This window comes from Sphaeramia orbicularis, chromosome 14, assembly GCF_902148855.1.
Source record: "Sphaeramia orbicularis chromosome 14, fSphaOr1.1, whole genome shotgun sequence".
NCBI classification, from domain to species: domain Eukaryota; kingdom Metazoa; phylum Chordata; class Actinopteri; order Kurtiformes; family Apogonidae; genus Sphaeramia; species Sphaeramia orbicularis.
In genome coordinates this window covers 19326733-19343810 of record NC_043970.1, presented here as the reverse complement: position 1 = coordinate 19343810, position 17078 = coordinate 19326733, and the positions used below count along the sequence as shown (strand labels likewise).

Here is a 17078-nt window from a genome sequence, read left to right as displayed (position 1 = left end):
ACTGTATGCATGATACACTGCATCCCACAATGCATTATGATCATGTTCTTCTTCTGTATAATGGCCGGTCACAAATAGCATGATAAGTGCAATACTGCCACCTGCTGAGCTGGAGTTTGGACTGGTATTCACTGTTTAGCAAGTCAAGATTTTCAAGGGACGTTAATTGACCAAAAGTGATTAAAAGTTACTTTATTCTTCTGCTCCTCCAGATCTTAGCAGTTGTTTACCATGCAGGAATTGTGCTTGTACTGGAATATTTCATTTTACTATTAATACTTGCTTAGCATTAAGAGCACTTAAATATTACTTGATAAAGGTAATATTGAATTAAATTATTAAGTAAGTTTGTGTCTTTTGTTGTATTGTTTTAATACTCCCATCTCTCAACACTCTGAAAAAACATTGTCCAACTCTTGATGCCCCATGAAAATTTGTTTACCACTGCTACTTAGACACATTAAATTTGGATATATACCAGAGGAAATGTAGACAAAAACATCCATGAGCTACAGAGAAGACAATTAACTATACTTGCAAGAACATAAAACTACTGTGGTAGGAAATGCTTTAATCCAGCTTCCAGAATGATTATTTGGAGTAAAAACACACCATGTTCTTGCAGTTTGAAATATAAAAAAGAGCCAATAAGAATCTGATGCTGCCTGGTAGAGACCATCACTGACAATTAATACAAACAATCTCATCAAATCTTAGTTTGACATGAAACTGAAATTACTAAGTAAAAGTATAATGCAAATCTATGTGAGCAACTGACAGGTTACACTGGCTACATTTTTTTCAGGAATTATCTGCCTCAGAGATTAACTGTGTTAAGTCTTACATCGTTTAATAAGATGAATTGGAAAACAAATGAGAAAAGTGCTGGTTGGCTGACGTTTTCAATGTAATGAAATGTTATTGCACTATATATTGGTGTATGTACATTTATGCAGTAGAATTATAAATGTTCCATTAGATAGAACCTGTAAAGTGAATGTATCATGTGTGAAGACGATGTTTTGAAGTAGATCTAGAAGCTCTGAGACAAACGTTCATTTGGAGTAAAACCCATTCTCTCATTAATTCTCAGAATTTCACATTTTGATCCAAGACTGCTTCTTGGAAACTACATCATTTTTAACTTAATTCTTCTTTATTAGTGATTAAATGTTGGTAAAGTTTCACACCTTTATTCTGGAAACATTTTGCTTACAGACCAGTGATATTGGATCCACGGTGAGAAGTTTCACAGACACGTGACAATGTAGGAAACTGTAGTAATGTATTTAATATACTGTACTGTATAAAATATTACATGTAATATCCTGTATATACACATCTATGCAGTATGTTGTATGTAGTATACAGTATACGACTATTAACAGACAGTGTATGGATCTGACATGGATTTGATCTTTTGATAAATAGTGACATCTGCTGGTCAAACCCTGTAACCGCTGAGTCAAAGAGCAAAAACATGAAACTGAAAAACAGTGATTTGACTCGTGGCTTTTAGATCTTTCCTTCATTGCAAAGTAAATTAAAAACAAACAGAGAGACACAAGTTTAACAAAATAATCACTTGTTAACATATATTATGTTTCATAGTTTAAACCAGTTCGAAGCAACATGAACACAGACAACAGGACATGGCAGCAACATTATTTTTTGATGCTTTTCCTGGTTCAGCCTCTATTTATGTATGTATGTATGTATGTATGTATGTATGTATGTATGTATGTATGTATTTATTTGTTTATTCACTGTTTTAATCTTGCGACATTCTGATTGACTAGTTTAAGGTTTGGGGTTTTTTATTTAGGTACACATGATACCAAATAACAACAAATAATATTTTGCATCTTTGTTTCTTTAAATATTAACAGCCACTTGGGCAGCATGCTATTTTTATTACTGAAACTAATTGCCTTTGCAAGACACATTGCATTTAAGGACTTGCAGACAAACAATGTGTGCAATATTTTTTCTCTAATAAAACAAAGAACATTAAAAGTTCCACTCATATTCTATTTTGTATGCAGAGCTGGCTTTACAGAATATTTGGGTTTATTCTGCACCACAAAATCAAAGCCATTCTGGATATTCATGAGCCGTTACAGAACTGAAGATTGGAGCTTTTATAGTTTCCATTTGTTCATGAGTTTTAGTTTTAGCTTTGTGCATAAATAGTTTGATGTGCAAGAACTGTTTCATCTGTTTGAGATGAAAATCAATTATGATGTTGTGAAAATGCACCATGATGCAAAATAAAAATAACTGATAATGCACCTTCAATGCATCAAATCTAAAGTCTTTTTTGAAAAAGTAAGGATTTGACAGGACATGATATTTGCATAAAGGAATGTAGGGAAAGTCACATATTAATACAGACACTGAATACTGAAACTCTACTCAAGTACAGCAATGGACACGTTGATCAAATACAACATTAAACTGCTGTACCTCTAGATTAGTGAAGGGTTTATATGTTGTAATGGTTTCATTGTTCTCATTTGACAATTAACACTGTATTTTGCATAATTTTAGATATATATTATTATATTTAAGCATGAAATAAAAAGATGCACAGCGACCCTGACTACATAAAAGTTTATTTCTAGAAAATCTACAATGATTCTCGTTGTTTTTCTCTTTCTTCACTTTAGTAGCTGCAAAGGCACAATGGAAAGACTGGAAGGAAACCCCCTGCATCGGTGCGGATCTGATGTTGCAAACTGATATAATAGCAGGGATCATTTCACTCTGGATCCTTCGCCTATATTTTGCGCAGGGTTCAAACTGCAGCTGCTTGTCATTATCTGGTTTCTGCCCTGAACTGCAGGCAGATCAGCAGTCTGACAGGAAAACACCCAAATAAGGCCTGAGGAAGTGACGGTAGCGCTGGAAGACCTCCATGTGACGCAGATGTGCGCCGTGACGTGTCTACGGAGTTTCCGGCCATGGCGGCTGTCTGCGATCCGTGTTCCCGGTCCACCGGCTGCATTACGGCCGCTACGGAGCACTCACCGGTCCCAGCTATTATCCAGATTCTCTGGGTTCTTTCAGGCTCCAAAAAGCCGCACCAAAAGGCGAACAGAGAACAGCAGAGCTTATGCTCGCAGCTCAGTGTGCGCCTTTCCCCTCTGCCCAAATATGGGCTTCCTCTCGGCCATATTTGGAAATATACGTCACGACAAGAGTCTTTATAAAGACGGGAATCCTCATTGAAGGAGCTGACAGACAGAACTCAAGTTCAAGGTGTCAGATCAGCTGCACGTGAACACCAAAAAACCGGAAACAGACGCAAACAAACACCCCCAAAACACACCACGTGCACCTCCACCTGCACCCGCACCTTCTCCTGGACTGCCTCCTGTACGGACCCCCGACCGTCCAGCGTTGGCTTCCTCCGAGCAGCAGCCGGAGCAGAGAGCTTCTTCTCGGCTTCCAGCTGCGGACTCGAACCCGCAGCCCCAGCCCGGTGCGCAGGAGCCCCAGGGCCGCCTCCTCCCCGCATCCGCGGCCGCTCCAGAGCCCTCTTCCCCCGGACAGATGGCAGCCACCAAAGCCGAGCTGCTGCTGTCCGCGCTGCAGATCTCTGACCCTCTGGCCGGGCTTCCCCCGCTGCCGTCCCCGTTGGACGGATACCCGAAGCTGGAGGAGCTGCAGATGCTGCTGCAGAACGCAGCGGCCGGAGGCTCCCTGCTGGCCGCGTCCGCTGCAGAGGGAGCCGGGCTGTTCAGCGGAGACACCGCAGAGTACGAAGGTGAGGAGCGGGCAATGCATAGTGGAGGGGCCGGGAGAAAAGAGAGGAAATGAAGAGAATATGATGACAAATGAAAAGAAAATTAGAGGGAATGAAGAAACTCTAAATAAGAATTGAAAAGACACATATACACATGTTAATGAGGAATGAAAAGAAAAGAACAAAATATAAAAAGAGAAAACAAATTAAAATAGAGGAAAAACAAACTTAAATGAGACAGGTGAAGAAAATAGCAAACTTACCTGAACTCTTCAAGAAAATGCATCACCAACACTTATTTTGCAAAGCTCATTTTGCTCTGGATTCACTTTAAGAGTTGTTATAAACAGAGAGATGATTCAGCATTGTATCTTACAGACACAATTTAAGGTTGTTAATGCTCTAAAGGTCCTTTATAATTATTTATTACACCACAGTATGAATAGGCTACTGTATGACTGTATAACGTGTTATTATTTTTAAGTAACCACTTCCTGAAATACTAAAATTATGATGCATCTATTTTAGTTCAATAAACTGTACATTCACTTCACTTCAATTCAATTTTATTTGAAGAGCCCAATATCACAACAAGGTTGCCTCACAGGGCTTTACACAGTTAGTTGGATGTGAAAACAAACAACAGTCAAATAAACAGATGTAAATGAACATTCAGAAACACTGGATGTTAAAAAGGTAATGATAATTATTGTAATAATCATAGAATTTTTATATTATGTCATTATTTTCTGAAAATCAGTGACTGTGATTATTGTGATATAATTTTATATTGTTATTGTTATATTGTTATTGTAATATTTTTTTCCTTTAGATTTATTTTGTTTACACAGTCAAAGATGTTGTGATGTTTTCTTTTGACTTTCACTCTGGACAAACTTTACAACTCTTCAAATCAAACTGATTTGACATTTATCATAGTAACTATTGTTATTGATTGATACAAATATTTAATTGTTCAGCCTTAGTCTCTGTGTGGTTTTGACCTTCTGTTCTTCTTCGATGGTTTTCTTTTAGATTCTCTGTCGGAGCTGTCGTCCTCCTGTGACTTCCTCCCTCCTCGTCTTCCTCCTTTGGCCTACAGCGGCCGATTCACCTTTGAGCCTTCATCGTCGTCGTCATCATCGACATCGTCTTCCTCCTGTGTGTCCACCGGTGGCCTGTGGGCGGAGCCTCTACTCAGCCTGTTCACTGGGTTGGTCAGTGTGGCTCCACCTTCTGCATCCTCATCCTCAGTACCATCATCTTCATCATCACTGACTCCACCCAGCTTTAGCTCCGCCCACCTCAGCTGTGACTCTGTTGATGTTAGCTCTGTCTTCTCTACACCGCCGACCTCTGACCTCTTGCTCCCTTCCGACCCTCAGACGACCCCACAGATCTTCCCATCGTCGCAAGGTCCTCCGCCTGCCTACCCAGGCCCCACCCTCAGCTCCACCACCAGGTAGGTAATTACACTGAAAATCCCCATTCAGTTGTAAAGTCTGGTCATTTATTAATGTTTTAAAATGAACAGAAAAATACATATTTCTATGACAGTGAATTGTAAACTTTGATGTGGTCTTTATTACAGCTCCAGGTTACCGGTGCTTCCAGACTACCTGCTGTCAGTGCCTCAGGAAGGTGAGCTCAGCCTGAGTTCAGACCACAAACCTCTGCAGCCACCACTGACACCACTTTCCACCATCAAAGCCTTCTCTACACAGATGCAGACGCCACCAAGTTCTGCTCCCTCAGGCCCCATCAACCCATCAGGGCTGTCAAAGTGCAGCCGCCTCCGCAAAAATGTCTCCGGTCGCTTATGCAAAACGCCGCCACATGAACGTCCATACGCATGTCCTGCTGATGGCTGTGACCGCCGCTTCTCCCGCTCAGATGAGCTGACTCGCCATGTGAGGGTGCACACAGGCCAAAAGCCATTCCAGTGTCGGATCTGCATGCGTAGCTTCAGCCGCAGTGACCACCTGACCACGCACATCCGTACGCACACAGGAGAGAAGCCATTCGCCTGCAACGAGTGTGGACGCAAGTTTGCTCGCAGTGATGAGCGGAAGAGGCACAGCAAGATCCACCTGAGGCAGCGGGACAGGAAGCCTGACAGAAGCCCCGCCCTTTTAAGTTCTGACTCTTGCCCTGCCCCCTGTTTCTCCTCACCGTCCTCGCTGCTCCACACCTCATCACCATCACCCCAAATTCACTCCCCCTCCACATCACCAATGGACAGTCCTTCAGCAACACCACCCACAGGCTCCGCCCACACCTCCAGCATGTGCTGATCCTGACCTTTATCCTCCATGGGACCCACCCACAACGTGGATGTATTAGAGATGTTCTTTTTATCTTGTGGAGATAAGAGACATCAGGGGATGTTCACCTACAAACAGTTGGATTTTGCTCAGTTTTGTATCTTCTGACTGTACGGTGCAAAAATGAACACAGTTTGCACTCTGTGATCCCATTGGTCTCAGTGTAATGTGTGGGTGGGGCCAGTGAGTAACATGGAGATCACCCGGAAGCCTATACCTTTTTTTGGCACTAGTGACTAAACTTTATGTCAGAGAAGGGCTGCGAACAGCTCTAATGAAACCTTTGTACATTCACAGACCAAAAAACGTCACATTAGTGTGAATCACATGGTGGAGACGAGGTCAAAGGTCAGTTTAATGAGACTGTCTACAAAAGATGAACAAACATTTCAAAACATTTCAGGTTTTTCTTGAGTCATCGTAGCTTTGAACTGACTTTAATCAGTAAATGTACAGAAATTGGTGTACATGTTATTTTTGTGACATTGACGTTCATGTGTAATAGACTGTATGTACATATGATGGGGTTTTAGAGCCACCTTTGGGACAAACACATCTGTGAGCAGGAGATGCTGAGAAAAACATTATGGTGGTAAATTTATGAGGAAATATTGTTTTTAGTCAAACAGCAATAGAAAGTCATCCCACAACGCCTTATCTCCACCTCCTGCTCAGAATAAAAATGTTCCTTAAAGTGGATCTAATACAAACATCCATTAACACTTTTTTCCTACTAAGTAGGATGTTTATTTGTTCACATGCAGGTCAGTGTTTGATTTTATACTCAACATGTTTTTCTTTAATAAAGTAAAGAACATAAAAAGTTCAAATCATGTTCTATTTTGTACAAAGAGCTGAATTTACAGAATATGTTGATTTATTCTGCACCACAGAAACAAAACTTTATAATTTTCAAGTGTTTGAGTCTTTCAGTTTGGCCTGATTTCAGCTCTGTGCATAAGTAGATTTATTTCAAGGATGTGACTAAAATCCACTTTCAGTTAAATCATAAACTATCATTTTAACTTCGGTTCAACTTTAAAATGTGGTTTTCAAGATGCAAAATGTCTTTATTACTCCGCCCCACCCCTCAATGGGGTATTATTTTTGGTTTGGTTTGTGTGTTTGTTAACACTTCAGCAGCAAAACTATTGGTTGAATTCATACCAAATTGGGTTTATAGATTGCCAGTGACCCAGAATACATCTGATTACATTTTGGGAACAGTAGGTCAAATTTCCAATTTTTTTATGAATTTTTAAAAATCTTTTTTTTCCCATTTACTTATAATGGGTGGAATTTCAAATGTCTATAAAAACCAAAATTTTGTTTCAATTTACCTCAAATGTGGCACATATATAGAGGCAATGGATATGCTGGCATCAGCACACGCACTGACATGATGACATCAGCTGGATTGATGCCAAAATAAGCTACAATACGTGCGAGGGGCGGGATTTGTTGTGTCTGGCACCACTTGTTTTTCATTTACAAGCACCTTCCGCTGTGTTTTGGAGTCAATACATATTTTTTCAAAAGGATTTGACACAGAACTCAAATGAAATTATTTTGAAATATAACAAATATAAACTTGAAAGAACACTGAAGTTAGCAAATTCTCTTTCCCTGATCTCTTTCTTGTAATTATATCTGGTAGGAACGGCAGAGCTTATGTTTTCATTGGGGTCTGTCTGTTAGCAAGATAACTCAAAAAGTTATGGACAGACTTTGATGAAATTTTCAGGAAATGTTGATGCATAAGGAACAAATGATTAAAATTTTTTTTTGGCGGGGGGTGGGGTGGGGGGGGACACTGATCTGCCTTGGCAGAGGTCTGCGCTCTACAAGTGCTTTTCTAGTTTTTACTGATTTTCTGCTTGTTGATTCAGATTGATGAATGAATGAGATGTCAGATGTACCAGGTTAGAGTTTTATTAGAAGCTTTATAGACTAACAGTCAAAACTCAGGCCCTGGATCCGAAGGTTCAACAGACTCAGGTTTCTGCTTTGACAAAACTAGTCACTATTACTGTAAGTGGTATCATGATGGTGTTTTTCAGATGTGTTAACATAATTTCTGGTTCTGGTTACGAGCGATGAGTCCCAGACATGGACAGGTCTAGAGCTGCACATTCCCACAAGAAGAACCCTATCCCTAACTCAACTTTTAATAGCAACGTGAGGTCAAAATATACTTGTGTGCACCTTGTAGTTTCTGTCTTTAATATGTGGTTGAAACATGATGTAATCCATTTAGACATGGCATTGTTTTCTCTTTGGTTCCAGGCTTTCGCTACAGCTGTTGTGTTACTTTCAGAGCTGCAACTAATGATTGTTTTCAATACCATTTATTCTTTTGATTAGTATGTTTGGCTTATAAAATGTCATAAAATGTGAAAAACAGTGTTTGAAAGCCCAAGATGACTTGAAATGAAAGAATTATCCAAATAGTTGACAGTTAGTAGTTTATTAATTGTTGCAGCTATGATGGTTTTAGCCTGTATTATAATGTTAAATCTCATCTATTCAACATCTGCCACATCACCAGTGACCCATTTTTAGGTTAGACTTGAGTCGTGTTTAGGATGTTTTTTTAACCATGTTAGACAGAAATTAGATATGTTTCCTTTCAAATGAACCCTAATATATACATTTTGGAGTCATATTTCTAACATAACCATGAAAAGATTGGAGGCTAAAAAGTCAAAGTTATAGTTCTTCTTGTCAGATATATGTACCTGATTCTGACCTGTCCATGCATGTGTTTGGTCACTTGGTGCCAACTCCACCCTTTTAATATGATCCTGGGTTGACAGATTAAGCTAAAAACCACCTTGGTGTGACTGTGAATGAGATCCTGGTGTGTTGATCTTGTGTCATGATACAGGCCTCTGCTGAGTTCTGGCAGTAAATCCTCTAAGTCAAACGGCCAATGGGATCAGACTCTGTCAACGGCGGCCTGGGCGGCTCTGTGGAATAAAAACAACAACCCAAATATGGAGTTTCCTTCCTCTGCAGCGGACGTCCTGACGCCCAAATAAGGTTCTTCCTCTTGGCCTGTCCCTCTGCTGGCGGGACGCCCGGACTGTGTGTATCTGTGTGTGTGTCTGTGTGTATTAGTGTGTGTCTATGTGTGTGTATGTGTGTGTCTATCTGTGTGTGTGTGTGCTTTATGATTTCAAGTGCACCAAGCTGTGACATAACAACTGCACAGACAGGTTGGATGGGTGAGTCTCTGTGCTCCTCAGTGGAAAAATGTTAGTATTTTTCCATATTTGAAAGGACATTATGACTCGTCTAAATGTGTGTTCGACAGCAGTAGAAGTACATGTGCTCAGTTTTAAATTTTAACCTTTTTACACCATATATTTATGCACAAATATCTGCATGTTTACTTCTAACATTTTCAAACTGACATGTTACTTTAGTTTTAGTGTATCTGAATGAAATTATCCTCCATTGTTCCATTGTGCATTCTTCAATGTTAAATGGGCGTAGAGCCGGGTTTTCTTAGAGTAAAAAAGACAAAAACATTGTCATATCTGAGTTAATATTCTGAATTAAAATAGTATAATGCTTAGAAGTAAGAGATGTAAGGACAAAAATTAAAGAAAAGATGTACAAGAAAATGATGTAGAAAAGGTAATGACAAAAACAACATAAAATACATAAAAAAAGAAACTTTTCAAGACAATTTTGGCAGAGGAAGAGTCAATGAATTCAAGATGTGTTCATAAATTTGAGTCCCGATGAGACATAAAATCAATAAAAATCATAACATTTTTAGGTTCTGGTTAGAGGTTCAGCTCTGATGGTTCAGTAAATTTTTTTTTAGAGCTGCAAGATTATTTAAAAAAAAAAAAATCCCATTCACTTTTTGGTCATAGTTAATGAATGAATGGTGAAAATCCCAAAATTGGAGACATGAGACCTGTCTCATGTTTCCTATTTGGTTCATTTATTCTCATCAGTTAAAAAAGGAAAGAGGGAAGCAGAAGTGACTTAAACTTCAGAGAAAACTGCTCCTTTCATGTAATTCACATGATTATATGTACACTAACAACAGTGTGTGATTTTGGCTGTTGCAGTTTTACATCAACAAAGTATAGTGACTGCATAGTGACTGTCTATCTTTTGTTTTGACTGAAAAATGGTTCTCAACTACACAGTGAGAAAGGCTCACAGATTGCTGTTGAAGAAACTTGAGAAAAAATTGTAAAAGAACCATAAATCTAGTTAGATCTATCATCTATCAATGCTCATAGATGATAGTCATGGATCATAGTCATGGATAAAAAATATTTAGGGAAATTAAGTACAAACCATCACTGAGGAGTTTTGGAAGCAAAGATAATTTAAATAAAACTAACCAATGCAATGAAATTATATTTATCACAATATAAAACTGTATCATGACATTTGTCATTATTGTTTTGTAGCCCAGATCCCTTTTGGAAAGAAACACCTGAATTCAATGTGTCCCAATACTTTAATATACTATACTACTACTATAAACCAACCTGGCTCTATGTGAAAGTAACTGCCCCCCTTCTTATATCATTTATGTGCGATTAACCACAAAGCTCAGTATAATTTCACTAGCCACACCCAGGCATGATGGCTGCCAGGCCTGTAGAATCAAAATATCACCTAAATAAAACCTGTCTGACAACATGACGTAGAGAAAAAGATCTCAAAAAGCAAGGCATCATGCCACCATCCAAAGAACTTCAAGAACAGATGAGAAACAAAGTCATTGATATATCTATCAGTCTAGAAAGAGTTACAAAGTCATTTCTAAGGCTTTGGGACTCCAACAAAACACAGGCAGAGCCATTATCCACAAATGGAAAAACACGGGACAGTGGTGAAGCATCCCAGGACCTACCAAAATGAGTCCAAGAGGACAATGACGACTCATCCAGGAGGTCACAGAAGAACCCAGGACAACATCTACAGCACTGCAGGCCTCTCATGCCTCAGCTAAGGTCAGTGTTCTTGATTCTATGATAATATATATTGTAGAATCATATAAATATATATATATATATACACACACACACACACACACATATATATATATATATATATATATATATATATATATATATATATATATATATATATATATATATATATATATATATGTATATAAAATAGTGTATCATTTGATACATTATTTGATAAGTATTGTACACCATTAAAATAAAACACCAATAAAACTGATCTTGGACAAAGTTTTGTTTTTCTGTGTATAAAGTTAACTTATCTTAGCATGCTGAGAATATCTGATGTGTAATATATCTGATCATTTAGTTAGATAAATTCTGCAACATCCTTAATCTAATACAAACAACATGTACATTTGAATCTGTTTACATGTCTGTGGTCATAACGAATGAAACTGACTGATGGAATTTTCAGTCCCTGTGATTGACATACAAGGTAGATAGATAATAGAAACACCCATCATGCATAGATATATCAAATTCAGTAGAGACGTGTATATCAGGTGCAGATTTATGCAATGGACTCATATTGTACATGTACATGTCATAACCACAGCCTAAACCTAACCAGAAGAACTCTGCCAGTTTGGTTTGAATATGTAATTTTTGCCTGTTTTTTCATTTGTTTTAAAACCTCAGTATTTGTAAATCCATTCCAGAGATGAATATGTGCAGAGGTTCAGGGCCTGATCATCGCTGCTCGGATCTTCAGTAAATGGTGTTTTATTTGTCTGCTTCATGTTGTAAAATGGACGAATAAACTAAGTTGTTCTAATAAACTTAACAGGGTCACGTGGAGAAGGTGCAGGGACCAGAGGAGGACAGTAGAGGGCGCCAATACCTAGGAGATTTCCACTGTGGCAGTGGAAACAGTCATGTGGTTAAGTTAATTAGGTTTCCATACCACAAAGCATGTATGCATGTCATAGGTATGTATGTATAAAACCCAAAATACCGTCAACTAGAGATATTTGAAGAAAAACAGGTTTCTTTCATAGAGGTGTACAGTCCATCCTTTTCATTGTCATGATATCTAATCTAGTTGCTCTAGCTCTAGGTTCTGCAGGCGCTGAGTCTTCAGTAATTACCTGGGGTGTGTTTATAAAAGTCTGGAGGCTTTTGGTCTCATTTGGGCTGTGTTGCTACACTGCACAGGTCAGTTTGTCCTTTGTTTCTCCCCTGCTCAGGTATGGTGGTCAGCTTTGCTTCTCTTCCTTTCACACACATCCAGCTCCACTCATGCAACACCTCACTCTCACACTGATAATACACATGGATCAGTCACACCTTTTGCTGATTTGCTGCATTATTTCCTATTTCTTTTTGGGCATTTAAAATAAAATGTGGTCAAGTGTTCTTGGTGTTTTTGGTTCTTTATGGTTATGGTCTTGAGCCAGGCCATGACAAAGTGGAGGCTTGTTTGGTTGATAAAATGAAGCTGATGGTTTAGGTCAGGGATCACCAATCCTGGTCCTCGAGGGCCGATATCCTGCATGTTTTAGATGTTTCCCTCTTCTAACACACCTGACGGTCTTTATCAGGCTTCTGCAGAGCTTGATGATAGGCGCATCATTTGAATCAGGTGTGTTGGAAGAGGGATACATCTAAAACATGCAGGATGCCGGCCCTCCAGGACCAGGATTGGTGACCCCTGGTTTAGGTTAAGAGTTAATGAGTGCTCTGTCTGCAGCTGTGGTTCATCGAGTATTTGTTTGCTTATTAGTAACTCACTGAACAGACCTGACCAGATATTTGTGTAAGTGCATTGTTTGAATGATGTGTAGAGGTTAAGATTAAAGTTTTTTTTTTGTGTGTGTTTTGTTTTTTTAAATCCCCTTTAGGTGTATAGGAACTCACCACCAGTACAGTGTTGAAGACCATATGGTTGAGTTGGTTTGGCAGGAGGGGAAGGTTTTAATTGATTGTCTACATTTTTCTGGATATCAGTCTTGTGTACAGTGGTGAGGTTAGGATAAGTGGAAATGAGTACAGTACTTGACTCTCTCACCTGATTTGGCTTTACTGGAGGGTTTTACAAAGGGTCAGTTGTTACAAGTTGATGAACATAACATTAACATGTCTAGTGCTGATAAGAAACCAAAGGATACAGTTAAAGCTGTGGGAATGGCTTAAAGTAATTTTTTTTTTTTTGTGATTCATCCTTGTACTGATCCAAATTTGACTCTTGAGCAACAGAAGGAACTAATGTTGTTAAAATCAGGGGGTAAGGGAATTAAAATATGTGAATCTGCAGCAAGAAAAGATAAAATGTGAAACTGAGAGGGAGAAGCAGCTGGTTGAAAGATAGAAAATGGTGCTTCAGCAAAACAAGTTCTCCTTAGAGGAGGAACTTGAGTCTGGACAACTCTGACTTGAGGATAATGCCAAAGTTTTATCAGTGATCTAGACTTTCCTTTCATTATTTAAATGTAGCAGATTCAAGGCGTTGCTCACACTTGGAGGACTTTTACTTTAGTGCGTGACCTTCATGGCTCGAGAGGCCTATTCAACACTCGGCACTCAAGATTGTCAGGTATATGCATTTTGCAGTCTACATGGGAGTCTGGTCCAGTCCTCGTCCGTGTTTACAGATCCTAACCCCTCAACTTTCCTTCACTCTAAACAGAATCCTAACCAGCAGCTTATGCATCAGTGCCTTTCTCCATGTTTATTTTGTGGATAGTCAACTTATCAAGGGGAAGGAGAATGTGGCTGCAGATGCCCTGTCCAGAGTGTGACTGTTCTTGTTCTGTGTCATTTATTTTCTCACTTAACTTAAATTGCTTCAAGGTCAACAAGTTGCTGCAAAGTGGGAGCGGTGGGTCATCTGTGATCTTGGTTGGCAGTCTTATCTATCTTAGGCCACTGTCACTTTTCATTTATCTAATTGCTTTAGCTCTAGGTTCTGCTGGCGCTGAGTCTTCAATCACCTGGGGTGCGTCTAAAGCCTGGGAAGCTTTTGGTCTCTCTCCCTGTTCTTTTGGGTTGTTGCCACACAGCCCAGGTCGATTTCCCTCTGTTCTTTCCATTTGTTTCTGAAGTCGATTCAGGTGTAAATAACTCTGAAGTTTTTTTTTTTTTTCTCTTTTTCATGAATCCTGATAAATGGCATCAATGACAATGTAAACTCAGGGCTGTTGGGAAATTCTCATCTGTGTTCAGTCAGGAACACTTAGTTTCAAAAACATGTTTTTTTCATTGTGTTTAAAGAACATTCTAATGATAAACAGGTGCATTAAAATTCACCAGAGGAGATGGTAAACGTGTAAATAAACCTTTAATATTTTCATCTTCAGCACACATCAACGACATACAATAATAATGTTCTGGTTTGTAGATAGTTGTTTCCAGGTCAAGGTTTGGTCTGAACCAGAGTCTGCAGTGCATTAGCCACCTGATCAGCTGACATGTTATCAACTGTGACGCTGCACTCCTTCCCAAAGTCTGAAAACAAACACATCAACACTTGCATTGAATCATTTGTCAAAAATGACAAATTCTAACTTGTTTTTTTAACAAGTTAGCAAAAAACCAAAAGATAAAATATTAATGGACAATTATTTTCTACATTTAATACCATATTAGTAGTACACAGTTGAATTTAACTGAACATTTCATTCCAGTGAAGAAGAATGTACTGCTGAGTTTTACAGACACAGCGTAACGACAACTAAAACAGGATTTTAGAAGTACAAGAATTTGAGAATTCACCACATAAAGTGGAAAAAGTCCAGAATTATGTTTGAGGTCTGGACTAAGCCATATTTACACAGTTTAACACAGTGACGGGAAGAACATTTAATTTGTCTCAAATCACACTCTTACGTTTACATTGTTCATTTTGATTCTGCTACGTCTTTAATGAAAAACATTTACCTCAAGAAAACAAAGCAATTTGCAAATGTCTAAGCTGAGAATGAACTAAAGAAAGGAAAAATGTATATCCATAATACTTACTATGATTTTAGATTAATGTTATGTGGATACTAAATCACTGGTCACACAGAACTACATGTACAAACAATTATACTTGAATCTCTGCCAAACTCATCGGACCATTAACTTTTCAAACCCATCAGCCATTGCCACATGACTCACCATATCGGGCCCAGAGTTTGGACTGAACACCGGAACATTCTCTGATCAGGATTGGGAACTCTGGGTTTGACCTCTTCAGCGCCACATAGTGCTGCTCCACGAAGTCTCTGCAACACAGGACATGACACACAGGTGACCTTTGACCCCTCAGTTTCCAGACTGACTAAGCATCAATATCTGAACATTGACATCTATTCACTAAGGAAGAGGTCAAACTCTGAGTTGGAAACAGAGGAGCTCATATTCACTCACTCATGTTATGCCACAAAAACAGAGATTTCCAAAAAAGTGACTATTTTTTAAAACTCTGGTTTGTGTGCATCTGGGTGAACACCAAAAACAATGAAATTAGAAATTCATGGTATTGCGCCCAAACCAGCACATTTCTTATGTTCTGCAAAAACACATCTGAAATATCAAATATAGGTCATATAGGGATGCGATTCAGTGTTTTATCTATAGTAGATTAAGATTAGAACACCTGGGAGACGAACATATGTATCTGAATTATGGACAAATCTACTTATTAGAAAGAATACACTCAACCAACACTAACCAACCCTTAACATCTTAAGTTTAAAACTCCTTGCTTCTCAGCTTCACGACAGACTAAAGCCTCTGCAGCATCCAAGAATATCCGGAGTCCACAGTAAAAAGTCCACCAGACACAACGGTTTGTTTGGCCATTTCTACCAGGTTGCAGTCGTTTTGTCATTGTTGTGTGGACACATATTGAGTGAAATGTGCAAAATTTAAAATGGCAATTAGGCTACACAAGTAAATAACATCCAAATTTCATGAGGGACTACTAATAGCCATAGATAGAAAACCTACCAGTTACATCCTTACTTCAATGTTTACATTGCTTACATGCAAGATTACAGTGTCTGCAAAAGGTAAACTAAAAACGTTTTGCATAAATGTCACTCACGCAGTTATTAAAAAAACATGGATATTCAGGAGAGATGAACAACATACAGTGGAGTGAAAGACCACAATACAGTGTTTGATGATGGCAGAAGACGAGAGAACACTCCATAAAATGATTTACATGGAGTGCAAAGGAATGTAAGGTTAAATACTAGCTTCACCTGCAGAAGGTATCAATTCTAAGTGTAGTTCAGAGCTGACACAGTTAGATGCTCCATTTAATTTGCATTAGCATTTCAATAGTTAACGGCTAGCCATAAACATCCTTCACCATACAAACATAGTATGGAGCTATCAGTGATCATCTAAACGATCTAGGATATAAGGTGATCAGAGCTGTTAGCAGCTCACTGTGATGTTCCCTACTCTGTTACTTCTCCCTTTAAGCAGATATCTCCTGTCATCTATTAACGGTTAGCTAACACCAGGTCATTCTCTATCATCTTAGCCGTTAGCTGTTAGCTGTAGCAGGTCACTCTGACTCTGCAGTTAACTCATAATGTAACTGTTCTACTGAGTCCGCTCTGTGTCGCCCAGAGCCCCGGTCCAGAACTCACCTGGCCCCCTGGCTGGCTGCAGAACTCTGGCAGAGGTGGATGCGGATCTCTCTGAGGTTTCTACCCAAACTGGAGCCCAGACTCCTCACTACGGCGGCCGCCATGTTTCTGTCTGTGTGCGAAGGACAGGCACGAGGGCCAAGGCGCCCTGGTTTTGAACTGTCAGGCATTTACAGCAGCTAGTGTTACCTGCGTTAGTTCTGTCAGGCACATCCATGCACTAGTTCCCTTTTATTAACAATGTTCAGAGAATTAAAGTAGTTTCCTTCAGTAAAAACATGCGCTGAATGTAGTCCACTACTAGTAGAAGTACTATTACACCCTATAAAAATACTGCACTTCAAATAGAAGTACCAAAAAAAACAAAAAAAAAAACAAAAACGTGAAAATACTAATTCAAACTGTGAATATA

The 17078-nt window shown here is 39.0% G+C and overlaps 2 protein-coding genes across 3 annotated transcripts; one reads left to right on the top strand and one right to left on the bottom strand.

Annotated features, from left to right (window-relative positions):
- The first annotated feature begins 3222 nt into the window (after positions 1-3222).
- LOC115433060 (early growth response protein 1-like) lies at positions 3223-6902 on the top strand. Of its 2 annotated transcripts, XM_030154261.1 has the most exons (4): positions 3223-3769; positions 4784-4965; positions 5134-5210; positions 5340-6902. In XM_030154261.1, exons 1-4 carry the CDS (start codon positions 3556-3558, stop codon positions 6040-6042), a joined length of 1176 nt encoding a protein of 391 aa, XP_030010121.1. In that variant the 5' UTR covers positions 3223-3555; the 3' UTR covers positions 6043-6902. The 2 variants fall into 2 exon arrangements, with proteins under 2 accessions (XP_030010121.1, XP_030010120.1); XM_030154260.1 differs by having other exon boundaries at positions 3224-3769; positions 4784-5210.
- A 7437-nt stretch (positions 6903-14339) lies between these two features.
- Positions 14340-16816, bottom strand: ndufa2 (NADH:ubiquinone oxidoreductase subunit A2). The gene is made up of 3 exons (XM_030154296.1): positions 16667-16816; positions 15180-15286; positions 14340-14525 (listed from the first exon to the last, which is right to left on the bottom strand). Exons 1-3 carry the CDS (start codon positions 16768-16770, stop codon positions 14434-14436), a joined length of 303 nt encoding a protein of 100 aa, XP_030010156.1. The 5' UTR covers positions 16771-16816; the 3' UTR covers positions 14340-14433.
- Between the last annotated feature and the right edge of the window lie 262 nt (positions 16817-17078).

What these genes read in the sequence shown, in the direction of transcription:
- LOC115433060 (XM_030154260.1), top strand. Translation starts at nt 3,556, where the DNA reads ATGGCAGCCACCAAAGCCGAGCTGCTGCTGTCCGCGCTGCAGATCTCT. An exon ending in AGACACCGCAGAGTACGAAG is followed by an intron (nt 3,770 to 4,783) that starts GTGAGGAGCGGG and finishes GTTTTCTTTTAG; the next exon opens with ATTCTCTGTCGGAGCTGTCG. An exon ending in ACCCTCAGCTCCACCACCAG is followed by an intron (nt 5,211 to 5,339) that starts GTAGGTAATTAC and finishes TCTTTATTACAG; the next exon opens with CTCCAGGTTACCGGTGCTTC.
- ndufa2 (XM_030154296.1), bottom strand. Translation starts at nt 16,770, where the DNA reads ATGGCGGCCGCCGTAGTGAGGAGTCTGGGCTCCAGTTTGGGTAGAAAC. An exon ending in GCAGCCAGCCAGGGGGCCAG is followed by an intron (nt 15,287 to 16,666) that starts GTGAGTTCTGGA and finishes CCTGTGTTGCAG; the next exon opens with AGACTTCGTGGAGCAGCACT. An exon ending in CAAACTCTGGGCCCGATATG is followed by an intron (nt 14,526 to 15,179) that starts GTGAGTCATGTG and finishes GTTTGTTTTCAG; the next exon opens with ACTTTGGGAAGGAGTGCAGC.